The sequence below is a fragment of the Sarcophilus harrisii genome, chromosome 3 (genome assembly GCF_902635505.1).
Source record: "Sarcophilus harrisii chromosome 3, mSarHar1.11, whole genome shotgun sequence".
NCBI lineage: Eukaryota > Metazoa > Chordata > Mammalia > Dasyuromorphia > Dasyuridae > Sarcophilus > Sarcophilus harrisii.
The window spans coordinates 568,071,439-568,084,172 of NC_045428.1; the positions used below are offsets into that span (position 1 = coordinate 568,071,439).

Here is a 12,734-nt window from a genome sequence, read left to right on the forward strand (position 1 = left end):
CTCCTCAGTTCTCCCAACTGCCCTTCCATTCTGCATTTCAGCTCAACCTTTTCCAGAATAGAGAGGGGAAAAGCACCTGACAGTATTACTCATCCTCCTGGGGGGCAGGGCACCAAGGAAGTATGGATTAGTAGAATTGGAGGGTCTCCTTCTTCCAGGAACAACTTCTCATTCTAGCCTCTGCAGCAGACAGTTATTTGCTTTTGCTCCACCCTCCCTTCCTCCCTCCCTCCCTCCTTCCTTCCTTCCTTCCTTCCCTCTTTCCTTCCTTCCTTCATTCCCTCCTTCCCTCCCTCTCTCCCTTCCCTTTCCTTCCTTCCTTCCTTCCTTCCTTCCTTTCTTCCTTCCCTCTTTCCTTCCTTCCTTCATTCCCTCCTTCCCTCCCTCCCTCCCTTCCCTTTCCTTCTTTCCTTCCTTCCTTCTTTCCTTCCTTCCTTCCTTTCCTTCCTTCCTTCCTTCCTTCCTTCCTTCCTTCCTTCCTTCCTTCCTAAAATGGGATAATAATATTGTGAAATATTGGGGAAAGTGCTTAGCACACAGTAGGTGTTATATAGATGCTTATTCTCCCCGCCTACAGCAGCTGGTAAATGCTTGCTCGATGAGCCCTGCATAGCTCTTTCCCAGGCTGCCCCTCCCCTCGGTCTTCCCGCCTCTTTGGCCCGGGTTCTGTCTCACCTCCATTAGGCAGAAGAACGGGTGGCGGCGGGGCAGAGGCAGGGATGCTGGGGATGCGCGGGTCCCGTCTGTTCACGAGAAAGTCACTGGGGGGCTTCTTGGGCGAGGCAGGCTCCCTGGCCCGGCTGGAACTGGCCGGCTGCTTCCCCTCGGCCACTGTGGCTGTGTCCCGGCGAGGGGGAGTCAGGGTGATGAAGATGGAGGAGGCCATCCTCTTCTCCGGCTTAGTGGCCATCATCTGCCTCGGGCTATTCCCTCGGAGCTCAGCTAAGGTAAAAAGAAGAATTAATGGTCTCGAGGAAGGACCTCTCCCTGCCCAGAGCCGCTTAACACCCTGTGTGATCCTAGGATTCCTCTGCTCACAAACCTTCCATGGCTCCCTCTTGCCGAGGGGACAAAAGGCAGACTCCTGGTGCTGGCATTCAAGCATCTTGAACCATCAGGTGGTTGTGAGCATCAAATGAGAAAGTTTGAAAAGCATTGAGCATAGAGCCTGGCACAGAGTAGATGCTTAAAAAGTGTATCCTTCCTCCTCCCCACCCCTTTCTTTTTTTACTTTGCTTCCTCCTTCTCTCCTACCTCCCTCCAGCCTTTCTTCTTTTCTTCTTTCTGCCCTCCCTCTTTTCCTCCCTCTTTTCCTCCCCCTTTTCCCCTCCCACCTCCCTTCTTTTCTTTCCTCATTCCTTCCTTCTTTCTCTCCTGTTTTTGGAAGGAGGAGAGGCAATTGGGTTAAGTGACTTGCCCAGGATCACACAGCTAGTGTTAAGTATCTGAGGTCTGAATTTGAACACAGGTCTCTTGACTTCAGGGTCATTGCTTTAGCCACTCTGTTATCTAGGTTCTCCCACCTCCTTCCTTCCTTCCTGTCTCCCTCCTTCCTTCCTTCTTTTCTTCCTCTCTCTCCTCCTTTCTTTTTTTCTCCTTCCCTCCCTTTCTCCTTTCTTCTTTCTATCCTTCTTTCCTTCCATCCTTCCATAATCTGGCTCTGATCTAATTGTCTAGTAGCAGTTTTGTTCCAAGAGAGCTCAAGCTTCAAGGCTGCATACACAAATACACACACACACACACACACACACACACTTTCAGAAATGTCGGCACATGCATGTACAGATTCAGACACATACAATCTCTGATAGATTCTAGGGCTTCTCCCTCAAGAAAGAGAGAAGCATCTTTCCTCCAAAACTGTTGCTCCTGATGCTTTGCCTGTCAGAACATTGGTTTTCTCATCTGAAAATGGATATAATACGAGCTGCACTGTCTGTTATACAAGGTTGCTATGACTTGCAAGCACTGAATAAATGGTAGGAGGTCAAATTCAAATGTGAGCAGGCAATTCAAAACAATCTGTGCTGAATGTATGTAATGTAATGTGCTTGATGTTAGGGTTAATTAGTACAGATCCTCCCCTCAAAAAACTTGGGAGAGATGTAGGGTGGGCAAACAAACAAATACATTTTGAGTCTAGGATCAGAAAACCTGGGTCCAAACCCAGTGTAAACATTTACTAGACCAATGACCTTAGAATGGCTAGAGGGCGCCATAGTGGATAGAGCATTGGGTCTGAAATCGGGAAGATTAATCTTCCATAGTACTGTGGGCAAGTCACTTTACCTTGTTTGCCTCAGTTTACTCATCTGTAAAATGAGCTGGAGAAGGAAATATGAAGACCCCTGCAGTATCTTTGCTAAGAAAACCTCAAATAGAATCACAAAGAGCTGAACAAGACTGAAATGGCTAAACAATGATAAATGACTTTTTAAGTTCTCCTGGATTTCATTATTCTCATCTGTCAAATGAAGGAATTGGATTTTTTTCCCCTGTCAGTCTGACTATTTAATAAAAGACTAAATCTGGAGTCAGAAGACCTGAATTCAAATCCAGCCTCAGGCATTTACTAACTTATATGACCACAGACAGGCAAGTGACTTCATCTCTCTCTGCCTTAGTTTGCCCATCTAGAAAGTGAGGATATTAATAACTCCTAGAGCTGTTGTGAAGTTCACATAAGATAATAATTATATAAAGCTTCCCAATCTTTAAAGCTCTGTAGAAGTACTAGCTATTATTGTTTCCTGAATAGCTTTTTTTTTGGTTGGTTGGTTGTTTTTTAGTTTATAATTGAAAAATGCTAAATTTCAATTCAAAGTTAGTGAAAATAATGAGGTAATTTCCCCCCATCTAAGTTCACAGACCCCTTGAAATCCACTCGTGAAGCCTAGGTGAAAAATCTCTAGATCAGAAGGTGTCTAAAACTTCCTTCTGATTCTGACATTCTGTATTCTAAGACCCTTCCCAGCTACAACAGCCTGTGTTTTAAATGGATTCTAATTCTGATTTTCTGGGTTTGTAGGCCTTTCCCAGTTCTAGCATTCTATATTCTGTGATACTTTGCAGTCCTAAAGCACTTTTTTTTTTATTATAACTTTTTATTTACAAGTTATATGCATGGGTAATTTTTCAGCATTGACAACTGCCAAACCTTTTGTTCTAACTTATCCCTCCTTCCCCCTCTCCCCTCCATGGCAGGTTGACCAATACATGTTAAATAGCTTAAATTATATGTTAAATACAACATTAGTATACATGTCCAAACAGTTACTAAATTAGTTATGATCATAAAGAAAGGGAATGTGGTGTGCTGGGGCAGGTGTCAGTTTGTCATTGTAAAAAAAAAAGTCCCAGAGTAGGAATTTCCTAATAGTGAATCATCTTCACCTTAGAGATAAGTTTTAATGAGTTGCTCAAGAGAGCTGGAAGTTAGATGACTTCTTCAGTGTCAAATGTCAAACAGCTAAGTAAAGGTCAGTGGCAGGTTTTGATGTCAAGTTTTTATTGCTCTAAAGCAGGGGTCCTCAAACTACATCCCGAGGGCCAGATGCAACAGCTGAGGACGATTATCCCCCTCACCCAGGGCTATGAAGTTTCTTTATTTAAAAGCCCACAAAACAAAGGTTTTGTTTTTACTCTAGTCCGGCCCTCCAACAGTCTGAGGGACAGTGAACTGGCCCCCTATTTAAAAAGTTTGAGGAACCCTGCTAAACCCCTAAGACTCTATTATCAGGGCAATTAGGTAGTTTAGTGGTTAGAGCACCAGCCCTGGAGTCAGGAGAACCCGAGTTCAGATACTTCAGGTACTTGCTAGTTATATCACCCTGAGCAAGTCACGTAACATTGATTACCAAATAGGAAAAAAATGTTTTGTTTTGTTTTTTTATTCTTATCAGGTTACAGTTGCCTCCAATAGCATGGGATAGCAAGAGAGATATTGGCACAAAATTATTATTTCCTTTGATTTACTCATTCCTCTCCTAAGCAGCAGTAGATTTCTCAAAAACTTCTGTTCTTGCCGTTACCCTTTGTCTTCTCATAGAATAAAATACGAGCCAGGAGCTCCAAAGTGACCCACTGAGGTTCTGAGAAGGCCTCGGGGGACCAGGATGTGGTACTAGAAACGCCCTCTGCCCATTCCATCTGTCCTGTCAGATGGAGCAAAGGGCAGCCGCGCCCTGCTTAACCACATTAATGATTGATTTCTCTTCCATGGAGAATCTCAGGAGAAGGAAAGGCTTTGCTTGCTGGAGGCAAGAGCCCTAGCCCCTCCCCAACCTCCCAACATGACCCAACATACATCCTCAAGAGTAACTTAACTCAAGCCCTGCCTGAGGATCCCCACCCTGGACTTACGGATTTTTCCTAGGCCCCGGGACTTAGCTCTTGGTCTCCCTGATCGATGTTCTGCTGAGAAGACTCCAGTGGTCCAAGAACTGTCAGAAATGCCAATCAGGGTTCAGGAAGACATCCTGGGGGAGAAGATGGGCAGCTGTTAGGTTTACCTGGTTGCAGGAAGTATCCCGGGAACCACCTGTATCTAGGACTTACTGCCATTGGTCTGGATTCCAAGAAGCCCAAGGGTTAGAAATTATGAGAGTTTTTCCAATAGGAGCACAGAACATCACAGGGGAATGAGCTTGGAGACTACCTAATCCCCCTAAACAAAAATTCTTCCTAAAACATCTCTGACAAGTTAGAGGACCTGGATTCAAATTCTGCTTCTGATTCTACCTTGGAAAAAGAACAACTTCACCAAGCCTTAGTTTTTTTCATCTAAAAAATGAGGGGTTGGACTAGGTGGTTTTTAACGTCCCTTTCAGATTTAGATCCATGATTGTATGGTTTCCAGCCTTCTATTTAAAGCCTTTCAGTGAAGGGGAATTCACTACTTCCTAAAGCAGCATATTTTCACTGTTGCCCAGCTCTTTCTGCTGGTAAGTCATTTTCCAGTCATGTCCTACTCTTCATGACCCCATTTAGGATTTTCTTGACAGAGATATTGGAATTGGTTATTTCCTTCTCCAGTTCATTTTATAGATGGGGAAACTGAGGCAGCAGGGTGAAGTCAAACAGTGGAAAGTATGCTTGAGTATTTGGAATTATCTTCCTTACATGGAACTAATATTGGTCTTGCTATAACTTCCCTCATTGCTCCTGGTTCTGCCCCTGGGAGCCAAATGGATCAAATCTAATTTTCATGTGATAATCTTCCATGTAACAACCTCTCACCTATTTGAAAACAGCTATCATGGAGCTCTAGTATCTTCCACTTGCTAGTAGGGGAATGTTGTATGTGCTCGGTATAATAACTTGCATTTATGTAGAGCCTTCAAGGTCTGCAAAGCACTTTATGCCATCTCATTTGATGCTTACAATAATCCCGTGAGGGAGTGCTATTGTATCCCAATTTACAAGTGAGGAAACTGAATCAGAGTGAAGGTAAGCAACTTATTAGGAAGAAACTAATGCAAAATTCAAACTCAGGCCTCTTCATTCAAGTCTAGAGCTTTCTATTCTCTCAAGGCTTCCCAACTGTCTAACAATAAATCATTTTTGAGGGGGGGGGAAGAGAAGTAGTAAGGCCTGATCTAGTGGAGGTAGCACCGAGTGTCCTCGGAGTCAGAGAATCTGGCTTTGAATCACCCTGTAGAATCTTGGCTAAGTTACTTAATTTTCCTTAGGTCTCAGTGTCCTGATCTCTAAAATGAGGGGACTGGGACTGCAGTAGCTATTGAGTTCCTTTGAATGGCAGAGACACCTTAAGAATGGATGTTTGCAAAGTGGTTTCCTTACGACTACTCTGTAAGATCAATAGCACAAGCATCATGACCCTAATTTTAGAGGGGATGTTAATTGAAATCTCAGACTAAGTGGTTCCATCATAGTCTCTCTTTGACAGAAAAGAAGACAGAAGTCTTTTTTTGTCTCTGTCTCTGTCTCTGTTTCTGTCTCTCTCTCAGTCGTTATCTCTCTCTGTTTCTCTTTTTCCTTCTTACATCCTCTTTCCCTCCCCTACACTCACTCTCTCTCTCTCTCTCTCTCTCTCTCTCCCCTTCCTCTCTCCCCTTCTTCTCTGTTTTCTTTCTTCCCCTTCTTTTCCCTCCTCTATTCTCTCCCCTTCTTTGTCTCTGTCTCCTTCTCTCTCTCTGTCTCTGCTTCTGTCTCTGTCTCGCTCTTACACATACACATTAACCATACCACACAACTAGCAAGCACCTCAAACCCAGACCTAGATTCTGACTGAGGTTCCTTGACTTCCAGACTAGTATTCTTGCCATGGAAGGAAGGAAGAGAGAAAGAAAGAAAGGAAACACACATTTAGTAAGCACCTACTATGTTCCAGACACTGTGCTAAGTTAGCACTTTTACAAAGCTACAAAAAAGTGGGTTGGCCACATTGGCCAGCAGATGCCTCAGAAAGGCCTGACTAATCTAGGATTCGAACTTTGGGATCAGCATTGCCTTGCAATGGCACGAGGACCCAGCCCGGTGGGTGGTTGTGACAAAAAGTAAACAATGTGTCCAGAAGGAGCGCCATGGCCACAAGAGCAGGCACAGCTAGTGGAGAAGTTGGGGTGGAAGAGAAACTTAAACTCTCAGAATATCAGGGATTCATGAGGGAGCCAGTTGTTTATGAATGTTAAATTTTTATTCCACATGACCATTTTATTCCCGATAAGTCGGCAAATGTCATGATTCTGGACTTATTTTATTTTTGATTGTCTAGACTTAAGAAAGTGTTGGGGGGTGGATGTTAAAAATGCAGATTAAACTTAAAAGTGCAGACCTTTCTCCACCTAGACAGCTGGTTGTTAAACACTGGACAACATAGTCTTGACTTACAGGCCCCCAAGGCCCAAAATGTAATTGAGAAGCTATTCCATCTGAAGTTCCCATTTCTATATGATTTAAAGGCATGGGTCAGTATTTTTATTTTATTTTACTACAGTCCCAGTGGTAGGCTCAGATTATTAATGAATTTTCCAAGTTCATGCCAATAGTGTCAGAATTGGGATTCAGACACCAGGGTTTGCGTCCCAGCTGCTGCCTGTGTGAGTTTGGGCAAATAAATCATTTAAGCTCTCTAGTCCTGTTTCCTAAAAATGAGGTGGGGGAGGGGAATGGACTCAGTCCAAAGTCCTGATATCCTCTAAATCTTTGAGACTGGGACCCTATGACCCTAAGCTTAGTATTCCAGATACCTGCAGGGTGATGTTCAAAGATGGTGTATTTTAATTAAGAGCCTGTGTTTTCATTGGGTAATATAAAGAGCCCAAATTTTCAAATGCCTCAGGCCTGAAAATTACTCTATGTAATTGTACCCATTGGGAAAGCTATGGTGAGGCCCAAGATAATTGTTAGTCATTGAGAACTGAGCGCCTTCCCTGAGAAGGTGATGATCAGATGGGTTAGCTCTGTGGTGTTGGAAAAGGCACTGGATTTAGAGTAGAAAGATCTGCTGCTTCCTAGTTGTGTGACCTGCCAATGAGCCTCAGTTTCCCTATCTGAAAAAGGGGGTCCCAGTTCTGGTAAATGCGTACACTCCTTAACAGTGTTCCCCAAACCTTCCTTCTGGGCACCCTTACTTTCCACCTCCAAGCAATGTCCAGATGTACCCCCCTCCACCCAGATCCTAATGGGGATCCCCCTTTGTCTCCCTCCCCCCATCCCAAGCAGAGACCCCCCTGCCCCCCAACTCTGGGAAAGTCATACTTAGTGGATTTCTTTAGCAAATCTGAACAGCAGCCTGAGGCAGAGCAATCCAGCCCTGCAACCCAGATGCTGACAGCTGTGCAAACCCACCCCCCTTCTCCTGCCCTCCCCCCTCTCCCGGCCTTGCTTGTGGTTACTGGTGAAGAAATCAGTCCCCATGGGAACCATCAGCTTGGAATTTTCAAAGGCCCTTCCGCCCCAGACACCCTTGTGCAGGGCTGGAGGCCCGACCCCATTTGGGGCCAGTGGCTCCAGGGGACCCTACCCCCTGCGATGGTCATCCCCTGAATTCTGGGGGAGGGGAGGGATGGTAGTGGTCGGGACTAGTCTCTCCCTCCCTTAAAGGGCCCGAGCTGGAGAACAGAGCTGGGATCTCCCCATTAGGACCAGCTCTCCAAGGTCGGGGAGCCCAAGGGACCCCACCTCAACCTGAGACGCCTCACATCTCCCCGCTCAGCTCTTCCTCTGAAGGACTGAGCGGATATCCAGCTTGGGGGTGGGGAAGGAGAAAGTAAGAACAAAGAAAAGGAAAGTCATTTCCTGCCCATAGGAAGGAAGAGAGAGACCGGCTGGGACACAGCCCTCCGTGGAGCCTCAGGGCTCGCTCAGTCCAGGGGTGAGGGAGGAGCTGGAGTCGGCAGGAGCGGTCCGGCGCTGCGTCCCCCACCCCCACCCTCACTCGCAAAAGAGGCGAGATCCCCAGGGGACCTGGCGGATCTGCAGGGATCTGTCCTAGTCACTTGTTTGCCAGTGCCCAATACTATGGTGGGGTTTTCAGGTTACTCCCGAGAGTCTGTAGCTTGATTCAGTCTGTATACTGTAGTGACTTTAAAAAGTGTCCTCGATGTTAACCCCAGATAGGGTATGAAACATTGGAATAACAATTTGGGGAAAAAAGGCAGAACTTTTCTGCCTCCCTCCCTAACACCCACCTTTTAAAAAGCCTCCTTTAATAAGAGACATTTGAAAAATTAGCACAGTGCTTGGCACATAGTAGGCTCTTTTAGTGACTTAAAAAGTGTTCTGATCTGAGCCCCAGATGGGACATGAAACATTGGAAAAACCATTTGGGGAAAAAAGCAGAACTGTTCTGCCTCCCCCCTCCTTTTTTAAAAAGCCTCCTTTAAAAAGAAACATTTGTAAAAGCCTTAGCACATAGTATGCTCTTATATAAATGCTTATTCCTTTCCCCCTTCTCTTTCGCCATTCCTGCCCTCTCTTATTTTTTTTAGAACTGGGGTTCTAGAACATGGTTTCCTCCAACATACAAACACATAAATGTATAAACCAAGTCAGACATTCATCCCCATTAGGAAAAACAAAGAGCAGAGGAACCAACTATCCACACAGTGACTGAGAATGAGTCTAGACAAATCAAGTTGGGAAAGCCTCCCCTTCCTATCTGCCAGTCACAAGTCCTGAGTTCAAATCCTCCATTCTGCCACTCACTCCTATTTCAATTGTGCTAAACAAACAAACAAACAAAAACTTCTGGCTTTTGTAAAACCTGCCGCTGGTTCCTATTTTAATTGTGCTAAAAAAAAAAAAATAATAAATAAAAGTTCTGGTTTTACAAGTGCTTTCTCACAAATACCTTGTGAGGGATATAGTCCAAGTATGGAATTATTCCCTTTTTCCAGATGTGAACAACTGAGGCTCAGAGAGCCAAAGGAACTTGCCTGGAAAGTAATGACAAGTAATCGAATTAAGGTTTCTTTCTACCACAACATTGGCTCCATAATTAATAGCTGGAGGACCTCAGCTAAGTCACTTTAGCTCCCAGACTCGTCTACTTCTCTGTAAAATAGGAATAATAGACTTCCCTAAGAGAAAATGCCATTTAAATACTTGTTCACTGGTTGACTGGTTCTAAAGATAATATAAATAAATATAAAGCCAGGAAGGTGTGAGAAGGGAAGAGATATGGAATAGTCAGCATAGTGCCTGGTACCTAGTAAGTGATTAATAAATGTTTTAATCTATTCACTGGGTGGGACAAGGGTGTTCCTTTAGAGGATGGAAGGACTACGTGTGAGGACATTACATATAGTGTCAGACTTGGTTTCCATGTTTTGGTAAGCTACTTTTTTTCTCCTGTTTTTTATTCTTTGTTACAAGGAGGAATGGTTCTGTTTGGAAATGAAAGTAATGTGAAAAGAAAAGATATCAAACACCCGCACACACACACACACACACACACACACACACACACACACACACACAAAAAGATGGTGGGACTGGAACTGGGGAGGGTGGCAAAGCTTGGGTGGTAAGGGAGTGCTCCAGAAGCAGAATATATCCAGTACTTTAGGCCGCTCAGGTCTGACCCTCCTGGTGATGGGCTGGGGTTTAATCTTCTGTGATAATTAGGAGTCACAAAAATAGCCTTTCCCCGGCCTCTCCTTGCCCTCAGCAGAGCTAAGGGGTGGAAGAGAGACTCCAGGCAGCTGGTTAGTGTTCACTGACTTCTACTTCTTGCCCTAAACTTCACAGTGTAGGTGGGCACGGAGATGATGGAGTGATGGTGGAGGCAGGGGCAGGGGACCCTCTGCCTGACTGCCGGAGGGGAAAAGTCCTAGGCCTGCAACTTTATAACCTTACGCTATGTCACCTCAGGTCTTCTCTGGGCCTGTTTTCACTCTTATAAAGTAAAGGAGGCTGTTCTCGGCTGACATCTGGAATTGCTCCAGTTTAAAATTCTATTCACTTGCAGGAAGTTGGGGAGCCCTGTGGAAGGCATCTGCCCCCTAACTCCTTGGGGGCCCGTTTCTGACCCCAGGCTTCTCTGAAGGGCCGATGCTATGGACAGAGTTGACCTCTCTTCTCCCTTTCCATAAACTCTGTCCACACCCAACCAGGGTGGCGGACTGGATATCCCAAGGATGAATGGCATCCAGGCCAGGGGACGGAGATTAGCCTTTGAAGTCCCTATAGCAAGTTGACACACCGCCCCCCTCCCCATTGCCTTCACTCTTCTTCCCTCTCCCCCTCCCCCTCTCCGTGAGTGTAGGGATTGAAGCCAGGGGAAGAGTTGCGGGGTCTGGATTTAGAAGCAGATTCTTGGAGTCTGGATTTAGAATTACTGGACGCGGGGTCGAATCCCCACGGGGTAGGTCACTAAAAACAAACAAACAAAAAAAAACTCTGTGCCTCAGTTTCCTTCTCTGTAAAGAGAAGGAGTTGACCTAGAAGACTCCTACTAAGCGCTCTTTTAGCTCGAAATCTTGCTATCGTGGGATTGGATTTGGGGGCAATTCCTCTGCCATCTGTAAGAAGCGGGGCAGGGTCCCTGCCCGTGCTCGGGCAGCCCAAGTCGGCAGGCTCCGGTGCGCCCCCCTTCCTGCCCTTGCGGCGGGCATTGTCCCCTACCTCCTCGATGTCCCCCCGGCTCGATTCCTCCCGGGACCGGGCACCCCTCAGGACAGCTCCCCCGGCTTTGTCCGTCTCTGGCTTTCAGAGCGTTCTCCGTCAGCCCCCTTCCTCCCCACCCCGGATCCCGAGGGGAGTTGGGGCTCGAACCCGCGGTCCCGAAGCCGCCCCGACCTCCCCGCGGCTCCTCCGCCGCCGCGGAGTCCCCATTGTTCTGCTCACCTGAGCTCCGGCGGCCGCCAGTCCCGGGCGCCCTCTCCGGCAGCCTCGCAGTGCCTTCTGCCCGGGTCAGGGAGGTAAACGAGCCTCCCCGCTGACATCACAGCCCCTTCCTTTCTCCCGGCCCCCAGCCTGCCAGCCTCCCTCTCTCTCCCTCCCCTCCTCCTCCCCTCCCTTTCTCCCTCCCTCTCCTCCTCCCCTTTCTCTCTCCCTCTCTCCCTCCCCCACTTCTTTCTCTTCCTCCCTCTTTCTCAGCCGGTCCCGCAGCAATCCCTTTACCATAAAAGGTGAAAGAGTTCTAGGGGGAACCGCCGGCAGGAAACAATCCTCTTACCTGCCCCTGGGGCTCAGCGCCCCGCTCCCCCTGCCCCAAGACGCGCCCCCTTTCTTCCAGCCTGACTTTGCTCAGAAATGTTGTCTTGCCTCCTTCCCTTTGTCCCTTTCGGCCTCTCCCTTTCCTTGGCCTTTCTTCCCCTTTTCTTAGTTTGGGACTGTTGATTGGTCGGGGACAGGTAGGGTGGAGAAACCCCCCCTCCCCCATTGCTGTCCTACTCCCTCTGATGGTCTCCCAGACCCCCACTGATCCTCTTCCCAGCTGCTGACAGTCCCTAGGGTGGCTATCGCTATTGTCTACCCGGAGGTGTGATTTCCCTTCCCCTGGGGCGAGGACCTGGGTGAGAGCCAGGAGGCTGAGCCCAAGGCTGGGAATCAGGTCACTTCCACTGAAACCCTCAGCTCCTGCCATCACACTCGCTTTACCCCCACCAATGGCTTGTAAAGGGACCGAAAGGCTCCCTGAACCTTCCCAGAAGGCCCTGGAAGAGACAGAAATAGGGGCCAGGGAAACTGGTCAGCAGAGTCCCCTGAAGACCTTAAGGGGCCCACAGGCTAAGAATCGTGGGGGGCCACCTGGAAGGACAAGGGGCACATTTTTTCCAGAGGGCTGAGGAGCCCTGAGCAAAGCAGCTGGAAAGAGAAATCTGAGTCCATTTTAGATGTAAACAATAACTTCCCCCTTGGTGCTCCCTGATTAAAACTACATAGCTGCAGCTACTGATGAAGCCGACCTTATCTATCCCAGGAACCCCCTCTACTGATCTGCTGCCTAAGATTAGCAAGGGAGACTCTCCCCTGCCCTCTGGGAGAGACACACCCCAAATGGATCAAGACCCTTAATCACCCCAGGTTTGGGAAACCTTCCTGATTGCCCAACCATTCCAAGGGATGGCCTTTCCTGACCTTCCTCAGTGCAGAGGGCCATAGATCTGGAACTCAAAGACACCTCAGAGGCTATCTGGGCCAAATGACTAATTTTACAGAGAAGGAAACTGAGGTTGAGAAAGATCAACTCACTGAAATCATCTTCATTTTATAGTTGTCATAGGCAGGATTTGACTATAGGACCCCTCATTGCAAAATCAGTG

General features: G+C 47.1%; 1 protein-coding gene across 1 annotated transcript in view; it reads right to left on the reverse strand.

Annotated features, from left to right (window-relative positions):
• The window catches only part of FBLIM1 (filamin binding LIM protein 1), a 33,770-nt gene extending 22,319 nt beyond the window's left edge, over positions 1 to 11,451 (reverse strand). Inside the window, exons 1-3 of the mRNA XM_031962797.1 lie at positions 11,314 to 11,451; positions 4,363 to 4,478; positions 676 to 942 (exon numbers count right to left, since the gene is read on the reverse strand). Coding sequence (XP_031818657.1) covers positions 676 to 913 — 238 coding nt within the window. The 5' untranslated portion in view covers positions 914 to 942; positions 4,363 to 4,478; positions 11,314 to 11,451. The remainder of the gene's footprint in view (positions 1 to 675; positions 943 to 4,362; positions 4,479 to 11,313) is intronic.
• Positions 11,452 to 12,734: the final 1,283 nt, after the last annotated feature.